We start from the raw sequence: 24798 nt of genomic DNA, 5'->3' as shown, positions 1-24798 counted from the left end.
GACCACAATGTGCACAGATTAAGCCAGTGTGAAAATTTTAATTTGGAAAGTCTGGAATATACTGCATGACAGAGGAAAAGCAACTATTACTTGGTGGAAAGCCTTATTATTTATTTATAGAGAAACCAGTGTTATTTAGAGCTTATACTTAACGAGAACCCTGTTCGAACTTTCAGGACTTGTTTGGTTTCCCGTAAAACTCGTGTCTTGAATTAGGTGAACGGAAAAATTAAAAGACTCTCAACTTTCAAAGATAGCTGAAACAAACCTCTCTGATAAGTAAAAGCCCATACTGTGATGGATGTTAACTTATATTAGCCTGCCTTGTGGTAAGAGTTTTCCATTGAATAAAAATACATTTTTTTCTTAATTTGCCACTATACCTAAGTAGGGAACGATTAACTAATGTTAAGAAAAAGGGGGGGGGGATCAAGAAAAAGTCAAGAATTTTGGCAGACACCCTGTACTCCGTTGAATAAAAATTTGTTTTGCAATGTGAATCGACAATGATAATGGATTTGAAGAACAGATGCAAGGATCTTCAAAACAAGACCAAAATAGTATTTGTAGAACAGGACTACCCAAAAATAACAAACGGCACCTTTTTTTTCTCGACGATTAAACGTAGAAGGCATACCCGAAAAATAATCGTTAGCATAGGTTAACCTACAGTTGAAAAAGCTGAATTTTGATGTAACTCGTTTCTATGTAGGACTAACTACTGGTTAATTTTTAAGTCCAAACTCGAGTATCTATGATTGGCTAAGAATCTCTCTACAGTGTCTTGAGAGTTAATTATGAATACGGGCCTAGTCGCTAAAAAGAACTTCGTCCTTGACACCGCTGAGAGACAAAAGTTTTTCTAGTCAAAATTGCAAAAGTGTGGGTGAAACAAATGTTTGTGTGGCTAGTGCAAAATACAGTACTAGCTAAGATTAACGCTAATTGGTGTACTCACCCTTTCTCCTCCTGTACTTACATATGCAGATGCTGTTGGAAGTTAGTTTCCACAAGTTTCTATCGCCAGTGTTCTTAAGGGCACGTTCACGAATTTAACGCTCCAAAATTATTAGAAAGCAAAATTAAATATTTGTTAATGCATACAAAGGAGAAGAACATATACCATGAATATGCCAGAGCCGTTGTAGCTTCCAGCGTGACCCCTTCCCTTTCACATGAGCTGTGCGTCAGCGCGACTTGATTGGTCACATTCGGTGTTGCATTTCCTGCGTGCCACAGCAGCCGCTCTAAACAGCCAATCAGACGGATGTATCCTTGAATCTTTCTGCGCTCTTATGCTATTGGAGGGCGGGAATAATGCCGGCCCTGCTTTAACAAATGCAACAAAACTTCGCAGATAGTATAGCGATTTACAAGTAGAGTTAATTGCTATTTATAGCGTTGCATTTCTTGTTGTTTTTTTTTTTAAAAAAAATAGTATTTCATTCATAGATTTTATAAAAATTCAAATGTACGAGTTTCAACAGACACGCACTTTGCAATTAAATTTAAATACTCGATTTTTGTCTCTACAACCAATATACAGAAACACACACATTATCTCAAGCACGAACACCAAACCCCATGAAAAAGTGTGGAACAATCCTTCTGAATAAAGTCTTGGCTCGTTGAGATCATCTTTATCCTGCATACATGGAACCATGCAATAGTATCGGGGTTGCCAGTGGCACATTTTTCTGTCTAGGAAAAAGTATGTCTGAGGTCCACTTTAACCTCAGATGGACTAATAGCAACCATACCTTCAGTTTAGTGAGATCAAAGCTTCCATCGGGAATTGAACCTGATTTTTCTTTACAAGACAAAGTGTTACCACTTCGAAGAGTACCTATACTTCTAACATATTGAATAGTGCCGGAATGCCATGGAAAACAGTCATGTTAACATACACGCAAACAAGGTGAAGTCGCTATGGCGGCATTTTCCCCTCAAAATCTTCATTTTACATGCGCCACTTACCGTATTTATGCTTTTGCATTGAAGACAGGCTTCGTGAATGGTGTCCAAAGATGTTCATACTCCAGCGTAGGCATTCACTCCTCTCGGCTGCCTAGACAGGGGCTTAGCCAGGAATTTCTTTTCGGATGGGTCAAACCTTTGATGAAAGAGATAACATTGTTAGTGGAAAATAAAACTGAACTCGCCACATGTATTTTAATTGTCAACTACTTTATTCGCCGGGTCGGTGGCCAGCGCAGTTTTTAGCGATCTCGTCCTTGGTGCAAGCGGTCTCGTGTTCGACTCCATGTCGGAGCGACAACACTCAAAAGTTGATCTCCGTTGTGGAGTGGTTAGCTACGACGCCAGGGGCAACGAATTTGAATCCTGGGTAAGACATGGATGTTTGTGTTGTATGAATATCGAAGGGTAAGATTGGAAAACGGAAAGCAATAATCTCACCACTGCAGTTCCCGAATCTCACCACATCCTGGACATGGGCGTTGCTTGTGGTAGAAAAGCGACGGTAACGGGTGCTGTTATTTATGATTTTGTGACGAGATTTACTACATATGTGCCAAATGAGGTGAAATATGCAAGTAACTCTAAAAAACCTCATAAAGTACTGCTTGATTTGCATTTTAGCGAGCTTTTATGCATGAAAATGTGTTTAGCATGCATTTGTTATCCACTTGAAAATAATTTCTGGCACTTTTTATTTCAATGGCACGTAAAAGGAACGCAAAAAAGTTAAAAATTTAACTTGGTTTCTTCCTTAACAAATAAACTTGCACGTGTGTCTGTCATAATTGTACGTGCAATACTTGAATATGGTTGTGAATTGTGGAGTTCAGTATCTCGGTGTAATGTGACAAAAATAGAATCAATTCAGAAACATGTTACGTGAAATTTGTTAATGCGAATGTTGAGAAGTGATTGAAATCTCTTAATTTGCAAACACTGCATTTAATAAAGAGTAAAAAAATAATTGTACGTGTACAGAAAAGGCTTTCGTCGCAGATTGATATTAACTATTTCTTGAGAGCTATTGGTTACAAGTTTCTAGAACTTAGACAGAATTTCCCGCTAAAAGCAAACTGTAGCAGAGGTTTTGGACTGATTGAAACTCTCATAAATAATTACTGTAACGATTAGTAGTGAACTGATTGTGTTGTATCAGGCCATTGCTTCGTTCAGGACTAAATACCAATTATTGTTATTATTGTTTCTAACTGTCTATTGACACGTTCTCGACAAATAAATGGAACATATAAATAAAAAACCTTGCATTGTTCGTCAATGTTTTCATTTCCCGGAACATAATTATTATGGACATACATTGAAATTATACATTAAGGTTCCAAAGAAGGTAAGGTAAAGTATTTCAGAGCGATTTTGAAGGACGCAGAGGAAAATGAAAACAACACCATGTAGCATAATTTTAGAAGACGCGTTTTTGCAACAAAAAGCCACGAAAAAAACAGTTTGTACCTTACACAATAGATTCGTGTATGAATGTAATTAATGAATAACAAAATTTATAAAAGTATAGTCTTAACCATTTCTAATTTCCAACGTATAGCAAGCAACCCTATAGTTAGATTAAATTTACGACTGAAAACCACTAACCCGAGGTGCTATTTATGGATCCGCCCCTGCACTCCAGAGAGCGGAAATTACAAGTTACCTAGATTAATCTTTTAAAAATGTATGTAAAGTTGATTTTTAGGTGCTTTATGTGCATTGGAACTTGCGATGTCTGAAAATGGAACTAATTCTCGTCTACCTTACACAATTCATATCAAGAAAGTAGTACCTTTTTCCTCCCGACAACAGTATTTGTAAATGAAATTTTCCTTCGAAATATTTAGATGGATAACCATCTTCTTGACCGAACAATTGCACATAAAACTTTAAATGGCTAAAAAAGAGTTGTCTTCCTTGGTTGATCTTAATATTACCATGGTTACTAGTGTTAACATTTACTTTGGTTTCTTATTATTGCTGTCCTCTGGTTTAATTGTTGCACACACAAGAGAAAATTGCCATTGTTAGAGACTTACTGAAAACAGAAAACATCTACGCCTTATCCTGAGAAGCAACCTTGGACAAGAAATTGTCTCTTGGTGTTTTACCATTATAGGGTTTGTCTGACAGGAATGTAAATTATAGGAATTTTAAGGGGTGGGGGTTGTAATGATTCCAAAGCAATGACAATTCTGCTACTGACTTCTGGGGGGAAGGCAATTTCTGCCCCCCCAACAAATTTCTCAAGAAATATTTACATTATACATAAAAAAAATATTGTTGTCTTCTCCCTCCCCTTCCCATATTTATATGAAGTTGCCGCATAGGGACAATTGATGAAAATTCAGTCATGGAAGAAAAACCTCATCCCATCTCACTGTCTCATTGTAATGATGGGCATGAAACAGGGGGGTACAACATAGTGTGTGCCCGCACACACCGAATATCCCCTTAGTGTAATTTTATGCGTATTATATATAGTTCAATTACGCAGGAAATAATGCACGCCCCTCCGCCGTACTTGCTTGGAATTTTAAGCTTGAAAATACTTCATTTTCTGTAAGAGTATAATATCGTTTAATAACGGCGATAAGATTCCTCTACACTAAATTTCTAGGTGAAAGTATTGAGGCCTGGATGTCCGGAAGGGGGGCAAGAAGGCACCACCTCCCGCTGAAAAATGATTGTCAACCAAAAAGTACATATTTCACACATATAATTTGATTTCAGTCACAGTAATTTACGTTAATTATTGTAACGGGGATGCATGCAGGAACGTGATAATTTCAAACTCAAGTGGTATGTTTTGAGAGGGCAAGGATGGCAATATGCCTCGTTTACCCCCCTTTAGAAAAATAGCTTGCTTGTCCCTCCCTGTAAAAAACCTGCGGACGTCCATGATTAGGAAGGGCAAGTGCCCCCTTCTTCCTTGTCCCCCGTGCGCACGGCTATGCTTGTCAGCTATGGATGCTTCCACGTGACGAATGATGATAAGATAAAATGGAAGAGGGAACAGTCACAGAGATACACAACTTACAAATTCGTAAGAGAATGTAATCCATTGAAATGTATGGAATTTTAAAGTCCCACACCCGCATCGAAACACTACTTCAAAGAAAGTTCCGAAAGATCTGTTTCCCTCTTGCACCCATATGCGAAGTCCACGTGGAGCCTAGTAAATCATCCCCCCAAATCTTTCCCACCAATAGCGTCCGTTTTAGGAACTGACAGTACGTGGAGTAAATGAGATTTCTTAACGTGAGGTTGCGGTTCCGTTATCTTTGCTAGAGCTCTCGGCACGAAAACAGCCCAGTCAAGGTCACGCCATCCAACTACAGTGTTGCCAATAAGCAACAATTTCAATCGACGAAATCGACCACATGCGTACAAACCTAAGTGTCGACTGAGAATCTTAGAAGATGTGTGCAACCCTGGAGGACCAGGGGTGTGGAGGAGGCAAGGGGAAGCTCCAACCTTCACTGGGCTGTTTTCGTGGCGAGAGCTATAATTTGTGTCATCATGTTGTGCTTTCTTTTCTTACTGACTAATAGTCTGAGCCTCGCATCAATGATTATAAAACTAAAATTATTCAGTATCGCAGACTGCAGACTTCTGGAGCCCTGCCTCTCCACAACAAGCCCAATTATTTATGCAAGGACGAAATCGAATTTCTTACAAAACCTGAAAATTCGCCAAAGTCATTTTCGTAGCTTTTGATGGATTCACATCAGTATCGGCGTGGGGGGGCACTTGCCCCCACTTTTCGCCACTTTTGCCTCTGCACTATGCTAAACCTTATCTACAAAGGAAAATACAGAAGGTCGTTTCACGTCCATGGTAACAAAGTTAGACCCCACCTCACCTTAAGAAAAACCGTGACGCCACGAGCGGTGGTGCTCCACGTGATACCCCTGTCTTGCAGCAATGGCCCTGCAGCGGAGTTTCCATTGGAGGAGACTGCGTTGAAGAACACATTGGTCCAAACGATCATATTCCTCCTGACAAGCTTTCCAAAGACCCTCAATTGTGCGGGGCCGTCTGCTTCCCAAGGATCGTTTCAACAACGGAAACCCACAAAAATCCATGGAAGAGGCATCGGGAGATTTCACAGGGATGTCTGTAAAGGGGATTGCATGAATGCCCGTTTCACGTGCCATCTGATCCATGTATGCCTGCGTGGACTTTGCCTTTGACTGGAAGCCTTGTCCTGGTGGATGACAACACGAGATGTGTCACTGCAATAGAGAGAAGGAATATCATGTCTGTAAAGTGACTCCAAAATATCCGTCTGGTAATAGGCTGAATTTATTTCAGCCTTTTTTCCCACTCTGCGCAGTGGAAGTTTACCGTTATGGCAGTAACCACCAACAACCATGAACCCGCGTCGAAAACTTTCAGCACATTCACGTACCCACTCAGATCGACCTCTTGCATCACGTGGACGATAGTAGATGGCCCTTTTTTACCACATCCCGACAGATACACCCATTCTTCATCCAGGGACACCACATACTTCCAGCGGTCCCCTGCCAGATGTCCTTTGTCGAGCTTCCGACTGTTGGTCTTCCTCTCCTGGACATGTGAGGCACGCAACTTAATAACTTGAGCCTTGTGCTTCCGCACAAGTTGTAAATCTTGGGCTATGATGCGATTTACAGTTCCAGGGAAACATTGCACTGTCTGTGTAATCACTCTTTGCGTTGCAGGGTTTTCACATCGCACCAAGGATCTAACTTTCCACACAACATCGGAGGAACGCTTCGGCTTCCAATATGTCCGAGGCCCACTTTGACTGGTTCTAGCAACAGGTACGGTGCAAGCTTTATGGCGATTCAACACTGCATTGATGCCCTTCTTTGACACTTGGAATCTTTCATGTGGCACTGTTTAATTATCTGACTATAACTATAACCAACGTCGGAAAGGGCACAGATGTACCCCTCCCAAAATACTGGAATTTTTGGTGCCGTATAAACACTCACTCACACACCAACCATCGTCTTTGCAAGTCAACACACAGTACTTTCGTCCTACTGGCTCTGGTTGCTCTGTACTGTGCCTACGTGCTGCTCCCTGGTGATCGAAATCGTTACCATCAACGTGAAACAACCTTCTGTATACTGTCTTTGCCCCACCAGTCTTGCCCCCCACCCACCCCGGTTTTGGAGTCCAATCGCCGCTACTGCAAGCATGCGTACACATTGGTAAATGTTTTCCCATTCGGAATGGGTTTCTCGACGACGCCGATTCTTTTTGATGTTTTGCCGCTGAAACGTCGGCCGATTTTGGCCCCGCCTTCAACCGACATTGAAATCGCCGGCTAACATCGACGAACGACCTCCGTCGGCCGATTATAATCGGACATTGGATGATATCGTCCAATGTATAGATAGCTTTAACGAGGCACACTTGCTTAAACACGGGGCAAGATATTGTCTTGTATCGTCTTGATACCATTCATACCACTGGCGTACGTACCGGTTCTCTACCAGTCAAAAAGAAATCAACAGGTCAAAAAATTATGCTTGTGGTCAAGAATTTTTTAATTTTTTTTTTACATTTTATATTTTATATTATTTATAGTGAATTTACATTGTTATGTACCTGCACTGGAATTGGATGAAATTGAATATTTGGAAACCTAAAATTGTTTGAGTTGTGGTTAAGATTTGATCAGTTTGTTTCTTAGGAATTACATTATTGTATGCGTGAAGTTTTGTAAATATTTTAAATAATGTGGCCATTCTCCACCCAAGAAGGAGTCTGAGACATTAATTTTTACATGCATTAATAATTAAAGCAAGTCTAAATCTCTTGTTAAAGTATAGCTTCAGTTTACATCTTAACCGACCTTGTGGTGGGGATTTTTAATTGAGTAAACATATATATTTTCTTAATAGCTAAGTAGGGGGTAATTAAAAATGTTGGGAAAAGGAGTCAAGGAAAATGAAAGAAAGGGCATGAAAAAGTCAAGAATTTTGGATTTGTTATTTCGGTAGACACCCTGGTGGGAGCTGATGGGGCTACAGCACCCTCCGAAATTTTGATAAATTATATTTTCAAATGAAAGCGGTAAAGAACTTGGGAAGAACCAAAGTGCTAAATGCAAAGGACCCTCCATAAAATGGCCCCTGTTTCTGTCATTGAACAACTTTCAGATCAAAGATGTAAGGCGTGACCTTCTGTAAGGCACCTAAATGTTACCCTCACTCCACGTAGTACACCCCGTTAACTGCTTTCTGCAGGGCAACGAAGCTCTGGCGTCTGGCCCTACGGCCAGTATAATCCTCTGTAGGGCTGTGTGTGTGTTTGTCCTTATATGGGATGAGTGCTCCTTTACAGCATCAGCTTTTAACTCTAGTATGGATATTTTAGTTATGGTAAGGGGTTGGACCCCGAATAATGTGACGGGTGCAAAGTAGCCTAAGTGCTGACGCACCCACAATAATCAAATCGATGGTTAAATATGGAAATTACGATATATTTTATTGTAGATCTCACCCCCCCCTAGAAAGCAGCCCCTTCCGAAAAAAGTGAGCACGCCAGTAATTTCTACCATGAACGTCGGCAGGATTTATTTTCCAGAAAGGGGCAATTATTATAAGGTCATTGTTCCTGCAACGCCATTATAATTGTTATAAATTACTGAATGAAATGAAATTATGTGTGAAATATACAATGGGACAACATGATGCGTCTGTTGTTAAGAGTTGTTAGGTTAAAATATCGGAGAAGACTCTCGCGGGATTTCATTTGAGGGTAAATACCATCTAGTTTGTACTTTACGTGTCTTAAGAATTTAATTTGAATTTGTTCTAATTTGTTTATATCTTGCTGCGTCTGAGGGCGCCACACTATGCTTGCGTATTCAATTTTCGCTCTAACGTAAGCATTATAGAGCATCATTAAGCTTTCGACACATTTGAACTCCTTGCATTCACGCATTATAAATCCCAGAAGTCGGTAAACCTCGTTCGTTATGGAGTTAACGTGTGCGTGAAGTGTAGGTTTAGAATAAAACAGAACTCCTAGATCATTGATTGTTTCTACCTTTTATAAATTTTGTTTATTTATGCAATATTAGTTTCTTATTGATGTAGTGTTTCGAGTATATGACATTTGGTAACACTTTTGGCTATTTAAGATTACTATTTTGTTTGTTTCGCACCATTCCACAACACTGTTTACGTCGGCTTGTAACTCTGTGCAGTCACTGTAACTGCATATTCTTTTGTATATTTTTAAGTCGTCCGCAAAAAGTAACTTACCCGATTGAAATGTTCATGAATATCGTTTATATACATTAAAAAAAGGACAAGAAACAATGCATAAGCTGAGATTACAATAATTACCTTTTGACAACATTAGATTGTTTATGATGTATCATTAGTACAGTGGGATCTATGAGTATTATTATGCAAATTGTCGATGACTATTTTCATTAATTTTTCTCTTACATCCTGTGTGTTTTTAAGAGATGGATTTTTATGTATGCTGGTGCAGAAATTGTCAACAGCTTGTTATGAGTTTTCTTTTAATTATTGAAGTTCTTATTAGAACAAATAAAGTGCACGAACATGGTGATGGACAATTTGGACGGCAATACTTATGAATCCCACAGTACGATCCATACTTTAATAAATAATAATAACACGTTAATGATAACAATATTTTTTTAAAATTAAGCTTAACAGATTTTTAGGAGGAATGTGGGTAAACTGACCTCAATGGGTGTCCCGTTTTCTAGCCAAAATATTTTGGTCACCCTATCCATAACCCCCGCTGATAATATGCGTAGTAGAAGTCGTTGAAATTTCAGAATGAAAGAACTTCCAGTGTTGCGGTCTCGTGGCGAATGTAAAAAACTGAAATTACACAGAAGATTAAATAGTCATTTCAAGCGCAGCGGCATGCTCAACGGGCTGTCAGATATTTCGAAGAACTTCCGGTTTCCACTAGAAACAGTACCCGACACATCATCAATCATGTTGAGAAATATCAGTGGATTTATGAGAGAACTAAAACAAAAACCATGTTCGCATTTTTGTTCCTTTATCTCGTCACTACTGGAGGCTGATAATGAGAAGATGAATCCCTAAAGGACGACTCACTCTGTGGGAGACGAACAAGATATGCTTGTCCACATGATAATCCTTAAAAGGGTACAATATTTTTCAGGAAGTTCTTGTATAATTACTGTGGATTTTGACGCTTCAAGTGACTTATACCTGCTTTAGACGGGCAGGGAAAAAGTTTCCCTATGTTGCAAAAAATTTATTTCTTAAGTTACAGACAAAAATCAAGTTGCACCAAGTAGCACGGTCCTTTCTCACTTTTCAACATAATTTCCATCGTTGCACAAGTTTTTGAAAGCCATCTGCAAAACATTCGGGGTCCAGGGAACGAAGAACACTTTTCATGTGGGGTGTGGTAACGTTTCCAATTTCATTTCAAGAAGTTTATCCTGCGTTAGTGCTGCCGAAATGGGGACTAGCATTGTCATCCAAAAGAATGACACCAGCAGAAAGGAGTCCAGGACGTTTGCGGCGAATTGCTTTCTTCACTTTCTCCACTTTCTCCAGTGTTTGACAATAAAGTGCAGCATTGACTGTTTCCCCTTTCTTCAAAAACTCTGTGAGCAATACTCCACACCACGAAAATACGTTGTTCATGACTCGCTACTCCTTATGGCCAGGGCACGTTTCTCACTGCATGACTCACGCTAATCACGTGCCGCGCATGCACGGTAGCCCGCACGAACATGCATTGTGTATAAATGTAGTGGAAAGACGAAATAACACATTGCTAATTTCATTTCATTTATCGGGCTCGTACTTTCTCAAAAAAAGGGAAACTTTTTCCTTGAACGACCCTCGTGTGTGTGTGTGTGTACACACGGTCAGCTACGTGCTGTGGTTAGGGATTTATTTATTGAACACGTTCGACCTAGACCTACGTGTATTATAATTAAACCTGTTTTTGAATATGCCAATATTATCCACAAATGTCGGTAACGAACATTCCTTTGATAAGCAGTAGTTTTACTATATAAAATTTTGTTTGGTTGACAGAAGGGTGGACGAAATATCATGAGCACTTGTCTATCATGATAGCGACGGGGAATAAAAGGGGGGGGGGGTGGCTTTTCGATTACCCTCTTTCAGATATATATTTATAATTGATTTTTTCTGTTGACTAACTACCTTCCCCATTCTTACAATTTCTGGATGTGCATATGTCTGAAGGTAAATGAGGCAAAGTTGGTCTATTTTGGTCATCGATAGGCGAATCGGAACTGGGTCATTGTTTTGATCCGAAGCAATGAATTGCATTCCCGCACAGATAAACTAACGCAGGACGACTCCTTTATTGAGTTCTAAGCATGATGCTGATTGGTACAAATTTGTGTACTTCGTACTGTAACTGTAATTTTGTACTATGTATGAAGTGTAATACAATTACCATAGGTCTTTTCTACTCTTACGGCGGCTGGTCCTAGTTCTGGCAAGGGAAGCGGGGATTACGCCGCAGACCAATCAGACAACAGCGGTGGCGCGAGAGACACGACGCGGCGGGAGAAAGTACTACGTGAACCTAGTTCTACTGGCTGCTGCGTTTCTTATCGTCCTGGATTGGTCGCTTCCCACTTCCCTTGCCAGCACTAGGATCGGCCGCCGTACGAGTGAAAAATACCTTTAAGTGTCCTTGGTTCACCTCAACATTTGATGTATTTGAATATAGTGACTTTTTAAAATGAAATAAGTGTCAGTTTATCGTGCTGTAAGTAATGTGTTTTGTGTTCGAATCCCGTTGGGATGTTTGCCCTTTTATCTTCCATCAATTCATCATTAATCCTCAGCGTCGCAATTAACTTATAGAGGAAGAAAAGTGGCGTAAGGTGAGCAGAATCAAATCTCACATGGCTGAAGCATGTGAACCATTTCATTGGTTAAATTGGCACGTCAGAACCCAAGAATAATTCTGAACCATTGCGATAAATGTGTACGCTTGTCTATAACGCAGTATTAAACGTGATTTGATGTAAACTAAAAATATTTGTTTACATCGTTACTGGAAAATTTCGTTGTCATCCAATCCTTACATCAATTAGTGACGTTTCGTTCGACCAATTATATTGGAAATAACTACGTAATCGAACCTGTTTGTGTAGTTTACCAGCTGGCTTCACTTACCTGGATACTGACGGGACAACAATGTTTTGTTAGATAATCCTATTCACAATGAACACGCCAACAATGGGGAGATGTGTGTGCGTTGTGTAAGCTTATCAGACCGCCTAACTCACTCCACCCTGTAAGATATGCTTTGCAGCGGGAATACAGATATTACCATATCTCTCACTGTCAGGAGTGTCCAGTACATGTAAATTATTATTCTCTTCCCTCAAACGGAGAAGTTAGAACTCGAAACCTGCTTTAAGTTTTTACCAATATTTTTTTATTTTTTGCCACAAAACTGAAATTTTAACAATTTTTCGTACCGAGACCATAGGAGAAGTTTTTAGTCCACTCGTGTGCACACCAAACAAGGTTTTCTCTAGCAAAACTACAGCTTATCAGAAAGAATGTTTGTTAGTGACACTTGTGGGAAACCCTGGCATCCTCGAAAAAAGGTCTTTATATAATACATGTAGGTCTAGGTCGATAATGTACAGAATTAAAAGTTGCATATTGTTTTGCATTCGGGAACTTTTATGTGGATATGGGTTAGAGGTACTCACAAGTTTGTACAACATTTATGTTTCGTTTCCTAATATTAAGGCTTTTAAAGAATAATATTTCAGTGTAAGTTATCGCATATGGGGAACCAATTGCGTCAAACTTAATATTTAACAGTATTTTTGTTTAGAAAGTCAAGGATCTCTTGTGTTCGTGAAATATCACCGTCATACATTGTGGAACCTTTGAAAAAAACATGCCATAACTTGTTTCAATTGCTTTTTAGTTCTAATGTGTCATTACATTACTGAATTCATTTGTTTGATATTCTATTTTCTCTTTTTTACAGGCTGTGGATCAACACGGAAACATCGCTGCGTGTGCCTCGCTAGCCTGATACATGTGTAGCGTGTTGTCAGACCTATTAGCGTGACGAGCTTGGGTTTAATTCCCCCTTCCTTTTTATAACATCCCATTTTTCGTATTAGGTTTTGATCACGCTTGTAGCTGGCGAAAATGTAATTCTACCAGGCCAGAGATACAACGCAGGAAAAAGTGTGCCACGTAAATAAAATAATGGGGGAAAACGTGAAGGAAATATTGACATGTAATGGCACAACATTGTGCGCACCATAGTGCACGTATTTTTAACAGCAGTGCGCACTGTTTATGCAATCACACCGCGAAATTACGCATTTCGTAATACCAGAAAGTTACAAGCTGAGGTAAAGTTCTGCGGGTGAAATCAATATAAGACGCAACGTAATGTGAAACAGCAAGACATTTAAGTTACAAGCTTTCGTGTCATAACATATGAAATCCTTGTTTTACTATAAATGTCACGGTTCACAATTTGTGAACTATGAAACTCGTGAATATAAATGGTTCTGTCATGCAATCGTAAACCGGGAATAATTATTGCTAACATGGAAAAGAAAAGGAAAAGAATTTCCACACTAGAAGTTTTAAATACGTGTAGTGTTTAGTGTAACGTGAACCATATTTGCCATCGGACAACCGTGTGAATGCAGTCGTTTAAAGATAAGTGGTAATGGGAAGTGCTGTGTCCAAACAGTGTTGCGGGGGAAGTGGCGAGTCACCTACCAGGAGTGACGGAAGCTCAGCGAAGAGCAAATCCAGTAAAGCCAGTGGTACCAGCTCACGACTGCTTACTTGGCGCTCGGCTTTCAATGCGTGTAGAGGCAAGAGGAAGAGGGAAGAGTTCAGCATGCCGAAAGCGGAAAGAAGTAAGTACACATTGATATTTTATTATTGTTTTTTGTGTGTTAGTTATGTTGATGATTAATTGTATTCCTTGTATGCAATTGGTGTTGTCATTTGCTTCAAGGGCTGAACATGCAGCCACTTTACTCCGAGGGATATCAAACTTCAAAGGGGGAATGTCAGAAGCATCAAATTGCTATATTAATATAACAATATTAATGTCTTAAATTTCCTCTTACCTCTGATATGTAATTAAATTAAATTTCGATAATACTGTACAAGCACGTCACCACCATTCCACAGCAAATTGTCGACTGACTAACCGTTAAAATAGCTCTAGAAGCTCACGTCAGCCTTACATATTACTAGTTAGCAGTTATCAAAACGGGCGAAAATATAAATTGGTTCATTATTTTGACTTGTAATTACAAAGAGAACTCAATCAGTGCTTATATCACGAGAAAGCCTCAAAAGTAGATTCTACGTTAAATTAAACGGCATGAAACAAAGCCAAAATAAACATGATTTCCAAGTTTATTAGCAATTGTCCGAATGCTCTGCCAGGCTGTTGAAATTCAGGGGAGAGACATTCCTATTTCCGGTGGGAAACCCCCTCCCCTTCAGTTAGCCCAGTTCGTTACGACGCCAGGGGTTCTGGGTTCGATTCCCGACCTGGGCAGATGTTCTTTGTGTATCTTAATCAAAATAATCAATCATCCTCGTAGACACGTTGAGCCTAAAGTGGAACAAAAGCGACGTAAAATAACCTAACCAATCAATCAATTGTTCAATTCCTTGTACAGTGCGTTCGAAAAGTCCCGTACTCATACTTTTAAAAAAAAGCTACTAAGGCATTCATCTGGATGAGTTGGCAATCCTGCTAGAAGGGATTGGTATGACCTTGAAGAACGAGTTTGTTATACAGTAAACCCTTGTTAACACGAATTCCAAGGGACCGAAAAATCAGGAGTTCGTGCTAACCAGGCACTCAAATTTTATTGTTGCAATACAGTTTTTCTACAATACGTATTATGTATGTCATCATAGAAAACAGTACTACAGTAATTAACTTTTAAAAAGTACTCACAGATCATTTTCTGCTGAAAAATTTCTGTAAATTGCGCGGTCGCAGACAGGAACGCAAATGCCTGGTAACTTAGCAACTTGATGTTACTCGTACTGGCAACGTTTTCAAGAATAGAAAAACACACATTTGAACACATTGTTGATCTGAATCTGTTGGCTACAATACAGTATAAGTTGATTGTTGACAAGATGATAGCGATTGTTGAGCGATTTCTTACATACCTAGCAGAGTAACAACAGAAAAAAATATGAAAAACTTTGAAAATTCGTGTTAAATGAGATCTAATGACACAACGGACTAAAAAACAGTTTGTAATTGGCGTTAACCGATAAAACTTAATACATCCCTGCCGGGACCAACATTTTGTTCATTTTAACCGAGTGTTCGTCTTAAGCGAGTTTGTGTTAACGAGGGTTTACTGTATTTAGAGCAGTGCCGCTGTTCCATGTCAACAATGACTTTTAAGCACATCGCCCACTGAGACGCGGACAAACGAGGCAACAAAAAGTAACAAAGCTTCTGTTGTCTGCTTCTATTGAAATGGTGTAACTACAGGGAAATGCGCCGAACCGCAGCGGGAATTTCCGTGCCAGAACTCTGCAGGCTATCTTAAAGGTTATTGCTCACTGGGACGCCGGAAACGTGTCAATTGTGTTCTGTTGCCGCATTGCTCCGCGTCTCAGTGTGCGTCAAGCTTTGAGCGCACACAGTGAATCGCTATGTTGGAAGCATATTTTGAGTTTGTCATATGAAAAATGTGTGGAGAAATGGCGGTCTATTTCCCGATGGTCCGGCACCAGGTAAAACCGAAACGAATGATTGTTTCAAATTTAGTTTCAATATTATTTTGGTTATTCCAACGTGTGGAAAGTGGTTTGCCGTCTTGCTGTCAGTTTTACCGACCTCAGAGATTGCAGTATTACTCACATTTAGTTTGCAAATTATTTGTGTGTATTTAAATATATTGTTAACATATGTATGTATTCATTACGTTGACAACTTAAAAAAACTATAAGCAAAAAATTCTCAAACTTTGAGTACGGGGACTTTTCGAACGCTCTGTATTATAATAAGTTTTAGGCTGATATATTTTGATTTGATTGATTGATTTCCTTAATTTTACTTAACTTTTCTGCCACTTTTGGCTAATCGTGAAGATGGGGATGATATGAGTGAATTGATGAAGAAACACTCTCAAAGAACACCCATGCCCAACCCACGATGCCAGGCGTCGTAGCGGTGCTAACCATTCCGCAAGGAAGGCCGGCTGATAAATTAAAATATTTGTTTTGATAAGAATATAACCACGTAAAAAATAGCTCTCAAACATTAATAATTTTATTTCGCATTTTATATCCATGTCCAAAAAGCACAAAATGACACATGGAATTTGAATCAGTGTTGCATACTTTGGAAGATTCAGAGGTCTTGCAACGAAAAGTTCTAAAGGTGCATTTCGCATTGTTTATTTCCCTGTTCTACGGCTAATTTACAATGTATTATTGCGTAGTATATTCAGTACTACTATTGGACAATCATACCTTGTGCTTTAAACATACGTAATATAACACCAAAAGGAATTATTATGATATAACTTACATTATTAAGTACTGCTGAGAGTACGGTATATATATCTTCATGAAAACACCCAATAAGAGTTTCCCAAGTTAGACCGTTTCAATACGCCCCTGCAGCCCCAACTGCCTGATATTTACGTTCAACAAATTTCGAAATGAAGAAACAAAAAAATACTCATTAAAAATAATATAGGTTATATTTAAAGAATCATATTTTGCATTTCTTATTAAAAAAAGTTTAGCATATGTAAGAATATTTCATTTACGTCTTTGTGTACGATGAACATGTGTACTACTACTTCGAGAAACAGAAAATTCCAGCAGTGTTTTACCAGAATATACCTCTGCCAAGAGCATATTTATTCAGCGCATATTCTGACTTGGTCTTAAAAAAAGGAAGAAAAAGCTTTGAGTGTAGCCCTCTGCGCAAGATGTCCTGGGCTTCAGCCCCCCTAGCCCCCCCTGCGAGCGCCCATGGTTGTGGCCCTTTCAAAACAATTTCTCCTTGGAAATGTAGACCCATGGCTGAAGGTATACCGACTTTTCGCGTACATGAAGTGAACCAACAAAAGTTGTCATATCCTGTTGTCTAGAGTTACTAACGATTGTCGTCTCGCACATGTTCATCGTTGATGCTAATCTATTGAGCTACAAAAGCGACTTGAAAGTGTGCAACTGCAAATGCTTTAAAGTATACAGCTGAGTCAATTTACTTCGCCTTTCTCGTGGCAAGTTAAACAACCAAGCATGGGAATGACAGCACTGTTTTGTTCTTTTTTACGAAGAGCGACAGCAGCACATTCTGGCGGTCGAAATTTGATTACCCAACATGGCGGGGCACAGATTTACATAACCGCTGACCACGCGGGATTTGCAGAAGCCAGAGGAAGGCCAAAAGCTTCTTGTGTTCTTAGAAAGGGGAGGAGGAGGGAAGGGGAATTTCAATTACGCGACGAGAAAATGTCTCTTGTAGAATGGCGAACAGAGAAATCAATTTTAGTTTTTTTTCCAAGATGGCGGCGAATGTCAGGAAGCGTGCTGGTATTACTTTCGAAGTTTTTCTTTCGTAGTTTTCGATGGGTCGTTATGAGAAACGTAGAAGTCGGGTACGACTACCATTAGTCTTTACACATCAGACCACACGCTGCGCCGGGGGCGCCTCCCTTTTTCAGATCCGCACCTCAAACTTTCAAGTCTATGGTAATAAAAATAATAGCAAGCATAAAAATAAAGTATGATAGTAAATTTATTATGGCACATGTTTTTTTAAATGAAATAATCGGATCCTATTTTCGAGTGGCGCGCGATAGCAATGCCAAAATTGTAATCCATTCTCGGACTCTGTATGCGCGTTTTTCTTAAACTACTATCACCCAATTTTTTCATATCATTATTTGTACACATGTCGATAACTTGTTTTGTTTATCTGTCTTCCATCTTTTACGTCAGATGTTCACTTGTTCGTTCTTCCAACTTAATTTTTAGATAGATGTTCACTTGTTCGTTCTTCCAACTTAATTTTTACGCAAGATGTTCACTTGTTCGTTCTTCCAACTTAATTTTTACGCAAGATGTTCACTTGTTCGTTTTTCCAACTTAATTTTCTACGCTTTAATTTTCTACGCTCGATGTTCACTTTTCATTCATCTGTCTTATTGTTTTACGTCCGATGTTCACTTGTTCGTTCGCCCAACTTAATTTTTACTCTAGATGTTCACTTGCTAGTTCATCCGAATTATTTTTTACAGTAGATGTTCACTTGTTCGTTCATCAGAGGAAATTTAATCCTGGATGTTAACTTGTTCGTCAGCATCAAATGGATTAAGGATCATCAACGCCATCTCTTGACCTGGTTACAAGATCTTTGATTAGAAACGACGCTGCACAAATTCAGAAGCGGAGAGGGGCTTGAAATATCGCTAGTTACGTCACGAACTCCAACGGCATTCCCATATATTAACACCACACGAAGGACGTACAGTTTAAGTCGTTGATTTGAATAAGCTGGATTATGACTCGGCGGAATTCTGTTATGATAATCGGTTCCTTCGGGCCACACTCGCGCGGGTATTATGAGGCAAGGGCGTTTCAGGATTAAATTTCCCCCAAAACGTGGAAGACGAGAACATAGTTGTGCGAAACTTCAGCAATCAGCAACTTCTGAGCGAAGACATGGCTGCAATCGATAATTCTTGCAGAATATGACTACACGCTGCGGAGTACTTAACGCAACTTCAGAGATTCCCGAGTCTATCTCTCCCTGCAGGAAGTTCTGGTTCCCACGTAAGGGAGAGGGAAAACATTTGAATGCTTCACTACGCAAAGATTTGTTACAATTTTGCACCAGATGGGCGTTATACGAGGTGTGTTAAAAAAATCAGCATCGGTCCCTGGGTTCAAGTAGGACGTCGGTGCGATTAGCCAAAGAAGGAAGAAGAGTTTAAAGCCTATCAGAGAGACTCAAGCGTGACGATGGGTAGTGTCACCTTTTAATCAAGAGGTCATGTGTTCGATCCCCGTGGAATTCACTTGAACGTTCTAGGTCCAGGCGAGATTACCCTATCTGAGCGTAAAGTGGACGACGCAAATTGTCGTGAAAACTAATAATGCTCATAATTTACTTTTATTAGGAATCACTTAGGCGAAGAGTGACGGTTTTGCACCTGGTGTTCATTTATTTTAATATCGTCGGAATGAGCACTGCTACTAAGAAAAACTCCCACTATATAAGAGAGTATGAATTTCTCTCCATGCTGCAAGTGTAAGCGGTTTTTCTTTCAGCTGGCAAGACACGATGTTTGGAAAATATGATGAATGAGAATTTACAGCTACGCATTCCTTATGGAGAGAAAAAAAATGCAACAACTTCAACTTATGGCTAATCAAATGGAAGTTGCGACTTTTCCGATGACAACTGAAATCTTCAACGTGGCGTCTTTCCGTTCAGGTGTTTTTCTACGCCATCGGAAGTTTGGTATTACCAAGAGAACATGGAAAATGATACTCTCATAAGCGTAATACTGTTTTTTCCCTAGTACAACTATCCAGCTCACAGACCTCTTTCTCCATCTCGCCGCGGGGAAAGATCGGTTTAGAACCTCACGTCTGGCTGGACATTGAAACCGTTCCTCGTGCCCTTAAGGACCTGAGTTATCCTTTTATATCTTTTATAAAATAAACAGAAAATACAAATTACATTAATTGAAATGTGATTGATGAAGGCCTGCGCACACACACAGACTGGAAGAAAAAAAGTGGAGGGAAAGGTGGTCGAAAGGGAGGGGGGGAGAGAAAGTGAGTGATAGAGAGAGGGGAAGAGAAAATTGAGGGAAATGGAGAGATTTAAAACAAAATTTTGAAATGCAATTAGGAAATGTAATATTCCTAACCTTACCTCCATAAAGAAACGTTTCAGAGTTATTTTCCTTTTCATATAATTTTGATTTTCCTAGTTGTAGCCGTTTCATTACTGGAATATATTGAGCTATCAACACCTGGTTGCTTTATCAGGCCTTTATCTCTTGTTACTGAGCAAGATGAGAACATCTGTCGTGGTCTACTCTCATATCAATATAGATGATTTCTTCCGCAGTTTCCCTGAAATTATTTTACTATCACCCACCAGGTGGCAGCATAAGTACACATAGTTTTAAAAAGGAGTTTTAGAGCTGTTTCAAAGCAGTTGCTCTTCGAAATTTTGTTACTTAAATGATCATTATACGTGGTGTTGTCCTAGGCGTATTCTTTGTCAGACTCTCTGAAATGTTTAACTCTGTCACTGTAAATTCTATGCTTCCCTTAGAAACAGAGCAAAGTATTAAGCATTTGTATTCCTTGACTTTTTTAGCTGCTGATGCAACCCCTTACATCTTAATAACTCGGATATAAATTTAAGCAATCATAATAGAATAAATTAAGAAGTTAACTGCCCGTTTAGAAGTAAAAAAAGACAATTACTTTAAAAGCAAAATTAACGAAATTGAAACAAACAGCAAAAATAAAAATACCATAGATTTATACAAAGATGTAATTTAATTTAGAAAGGGGTGGCAAACGAAAGTAAACTTGATAAAAGATAAAAGCGGTGAATTTTTGACTGATCCAGGCGGTTTTAAATATATTGAAGAACTACTTGAATGACGTTTTAAATGTTCATGTAGGAGATAAATCAGAAAGAAGTAAATGAACTACACACAGCAGAACTTTTAGTTCCAGAACCTAACTTGACTGAAGTTAAAGAAGCTATTAAAAGGCTAAAGATGTGCGTGGCGGAGATGCTAGCTCTCCACCCTCGGCTAAGAAATTTGCTTAAAGCATACCTCTACCGGCTTCGTTGCATCCATATTCAATCAAACGAGGATCCTCCACTTGGAAATTTCCACTGCGAGCTCTCACTCTGACAGAGCGTGGAATACACACACCTGTTAAAAAGTTACAAATAGTAATCTGCATAGAGTTTTGTTTTATCACTAAAATAGCCACCCACTCGACATAGTTATGAGAAACCTGCTATTCCTGGAAAGCAATTTTTTTAAACCACAGCATCGATAAATCTGAAACAGAGCGAGTTAAACAGAGAAATATCTCTAGATGACCGAAGAGGAGGGAATCTAGGCTCAGCAACCTCATTAGAAACAATATCACATTTCAACCGTCATCTCGGATTTCCCTGTTTGGGAATAGACGTTCTTGGTGCTCCAAGTATTCTGGCATGATAGATGCTGGCAAGCGAACCTAGCCTTTGTCGATGATTCCATGACTTGCCTTCAGCTTAGATTACAGCTTAGATGTAGCTTTTTGAGCACGATTGGTGAATTCAGTGTTTCCAACCCCCGAAATAAACTACCAACATTTGCATTATTAAGCCGGTGACGTATAAGATTCCGTTTCTGAGCAAGATAAGTGTTTTTTTCTGTGCATATTTGTAATTAGCACCATGTCTACACGATTTACACGTAAGGATAATCAATATGTGTGGTGGTTACCTAACGAAATACGACTTTTTAGTATGAAAAATTGTAGTTTCTCCTTAAAAACTTCATCGGTTTTGACAAATTGCACGTGTTTATATTTGCTAATGTATACAAATACATAACACAGTGGCGTGCGGAGAAGGGGCGGTTTTATGCTTCCACCCCCCTTCCCATGTATGAAATAGTAGTACTGAAGTACAATATCTAAAATTGAATCTCTAGAAGAATGTCACCACACATTTCAAGGTTTTTCAAATCAGTAGGAGTATGCTGAATCCAGGAATTTTGGAACTGGGATCGGAAAGAGTATATCTTCGTAACGATTCTAGTTTCGGGATCCTGAGGAGTCTGGAAATTTGGAATGGTTCTGGATTAGAAACGCTTTAGATCTAAAGTTCATCTGTGTCGAGGACATGATGTGTCAGTATCGAAATTGAGCCTCTTTCTGTTCACTAGCCTTTTTGAGAGGATTAGCAGGGAAGGGTTTAAGTAATCTCCCTCGTTTCAGTGTTCGCAACAGGTCTCCCTGATCTTGTTCAATTGGGATCACTTCTTCGAGAATGAATCATATTTGAACTCAGTATCTAATGTTCCTTTATTTTCTTAATGGGGATATTTTTGTGCATTGGCAACACTGAATACGCTTACTCCCTAAATAATCCAAAGATGACACCCTAATCCAAGATTTCCGTGTTGGCTACATCAATTCAATTTAACTGATGGCTGAGAAAGGGGGAGTATATGTGTGGGAAGTAAAAGAGATTGCTATAAGACGAATAAGTAAGGGACGACCTTTTCAGAAGGGACGCAAACGTTAACTTCTACGTAGTACACCCCGCAGTGGTGTGCCCAAGGGGGTGGTGTAGGGGTTATAACCCACCCTTTGGCTCAGCACTCCTAAGAAAAGAACATCAAGGTAGGAAATGATGGCGAAATGAGGGATGACTACCAGAAAAAGTGTACATAACCCCCTGCCTTTCGAAAATCCTGGACACGCCACTGACACCTCGGTAACTGCAGTGTTGCAAACCAACAAGGCTATGACCACGGACAGTATAATCCTCTGTATGGATCGTGTTCTGTGCTGTCCATTTATGCTTGTGATAATCCTTTCATCCATTTCATCCTCATCTTCGCGATTAGCCAAAATCGACAGAAAACCGAAGTGAAATAAAGCAACCAATCAATGGATAGTTCCTATTTGTGTCAGTGGTTATCAAAAGGTAAAGCTACATTATGCTCTGTTCAATGCAACATACCATGAAATCATATAAGGAATGTAGAGTCACACACTCCGGTTCAGTGTTGCCACAATCTGAGGGCATAATTTCCCTTTCCAAGGGCCAAAATTTCCCTTTGTGCACTCAGTTTTCCCTTCACTAAAAACCTTTAAAAATAATAGTAATAAATAATACATAATCTGTACTAATCTGTACTATTTTTGAGTTTGGTGTCTTAAATTTTCCATAGAATTTTGGTATTTTTCATCCCATTTCGTTCAAAATTTGGTTCGAATTTCCCTTCATAAACGAAAATTTCCCTTCATGTGGCAACACTGCTCCGGTTGCCTTTACCGTCCAGGTACCCATTAATGATAGACCGAGTGGACCCCAAAGCTGCTTTCTGCGGGTACCGTCGGTATAAATTCCCACCAGAAAGAACTTGTGTAGAAACCTTTGAATCTTAATTCCTTATTTGTTTTATTTGATTTGAATATAATAATTGTTATTGCTTATTGGTCATGACTGGGGCCCGGAAGTTGATGGCCTATAAAGTCTAAAAAAATACATATACAATGACCTTAAAATAATTAAAAATGACCTCAAAATTTAAAAAAATGACCTAAATATTATTTTCACTCTTAAAATGAAAGCTTGATTTTTTTCATAGATTGCAAAAGACTGGTTGAATAATCCGATAAAATCTGTTGTTTAGTGGTTTCAATTACATTAAGTGCTAATGTAGTTTCCTATATTTTTACCTCCAGGTTATAAAATACACCACAAGATTTTTCTGTATAGGTATTTTAGTCAGTGAGCATCTGACAATACAATTGTGTTTCGTGTGGATTATGTTGTGACTAATTTTACTTTAAAATCACAGAATATAGCGATAATAGTGGCTTGCAAGGTAGGCTTCACCCAAAGTATTTTACGTTTACTGGAAGAGAAGTACATTTACCACAATTAATTATTGAGTCCATTCCTAAAGATCTCAGATAAGATAATATTGTGTTTTTGCATTGGCCATATTTACGATTAAATGCGTACTTGCTAAGAAAACCTTGTTAGGTAATTTAAATAGTATGTAAGTTATAGTAGCAAATGCATTTAAAATTCACGAAACAAGAGGAGGGGAAAAAATAAATCTCAAAAATGAAGAAAAATGGAAGAGAAGCGGGAAAAATACTGAAAAATGGAACTAAAAGTGCAAAACAATCCAAAGTAAAAATAGTTTCCTGTTTCTAACTGTAGTGAAACGAACTACTATTAGGTTTTAACTACTGCCTTCAAGGCCAAAAAAGAAAGAGATGTGTTATCAACTTTCTAGCTCTAGTTATGACTATTTGAAAAGTAATTAATAAAATAATGAGGAGAAACACTTTCAGCGGAAAATTAGAGTTACTTAAAAAAGAGGAGGCTTCGTCGGTTGCGTTCGTGCGTGGGGAAACCTCTCATTTGAATCGTGAGTAAGTGTGCAGTGTAGCATTGTAATCGTGGTAGAAGAAACTGGTGGTCGGTTCGTGGAAAGGAGACCACCTCTCCCGCAGTATTTTCTGCCTCTCAACACAAGCGGTTCCCGTATACTCTGCATCGGCTATCTCTGGAAAAAGGCCGCACATTGTGGTAGAGAAGGGGAGGGAAATCGAGTGCTCAGAGCGAAGCAGCACACGCTGCTGCGAGGGCTGCAGTGTTTTTCCCTCTCACGTGTTCATTGGTGGAGCCGTCTCGCGTCACACTTGCGCAGAGACTTGGTTTCGTTCCTTTACTCCAGAGATGACTGGGACAGATCATGCTTCAGCTCTGCTGCTTAATGGCCTTAAGGTGCAAGAGGGAAGCTCGAATCAACATTAGAGAACTAGAAAATGTATAATGTCAAATTAACATTACATGCTAATTATGTTTAATGTTGATACAGTGGCATTACGTTCCTAACATCTCGGTTTGTTATGCATATGCAGCTTGGGAACGACTCAGAACTCCAGAAGCATCCAAGCAACAAGCGAGCCGCTGACGTCATCTCAACCCAGCACCAATCGGCTCACGAATTAAACT

General features: G+C 39.2%; 1 protein-coding gene across 2 annotated transcripts in view; it reads left to right on the top strand.

The window, feature by feature from the left end:
• Positions 1-24798, top strand: part of rdgC (retinal degeneration C) — a 560018-nt gene that overhangs the window by 109424 nt on the left and 425796 nt on the right. For both annotated transcript variants that reach the window (XM_083134220.1, XM_083134221.1), the window contains exon 2: positions 13012-13909. In XM_083134220.1, coding sequence (XP_082990346.1) covers positions 13714-13909 — 196 coding nt within the window. In that variant the 5' untranslated portion in view covers positions 13012-13713. The remainder of the gene's footprint in view (positions 1-13011; positions 13910-24798) is intronic.

The sequence above is a fragment of the Lepisma saccharinum genome, chromosome 13, assembly GCF_977018435.1.
Source record: "Lepisma saccharinum chromosome 13, izLepSacc3.1, whole genome shotgun sequence".
NCBI classification, from domain to species: domain Eukaryota; kingdom Metazoa; phylum Arthropoda; class Insecta; order Zygentoma; family Lepismatidae; genus Lepisma; species Lepisma saccharinum.
Note: the sequence above shows the minus strand (reverse complement) of the source record. Positions and strands in the feature narration are given on the sequence as shown.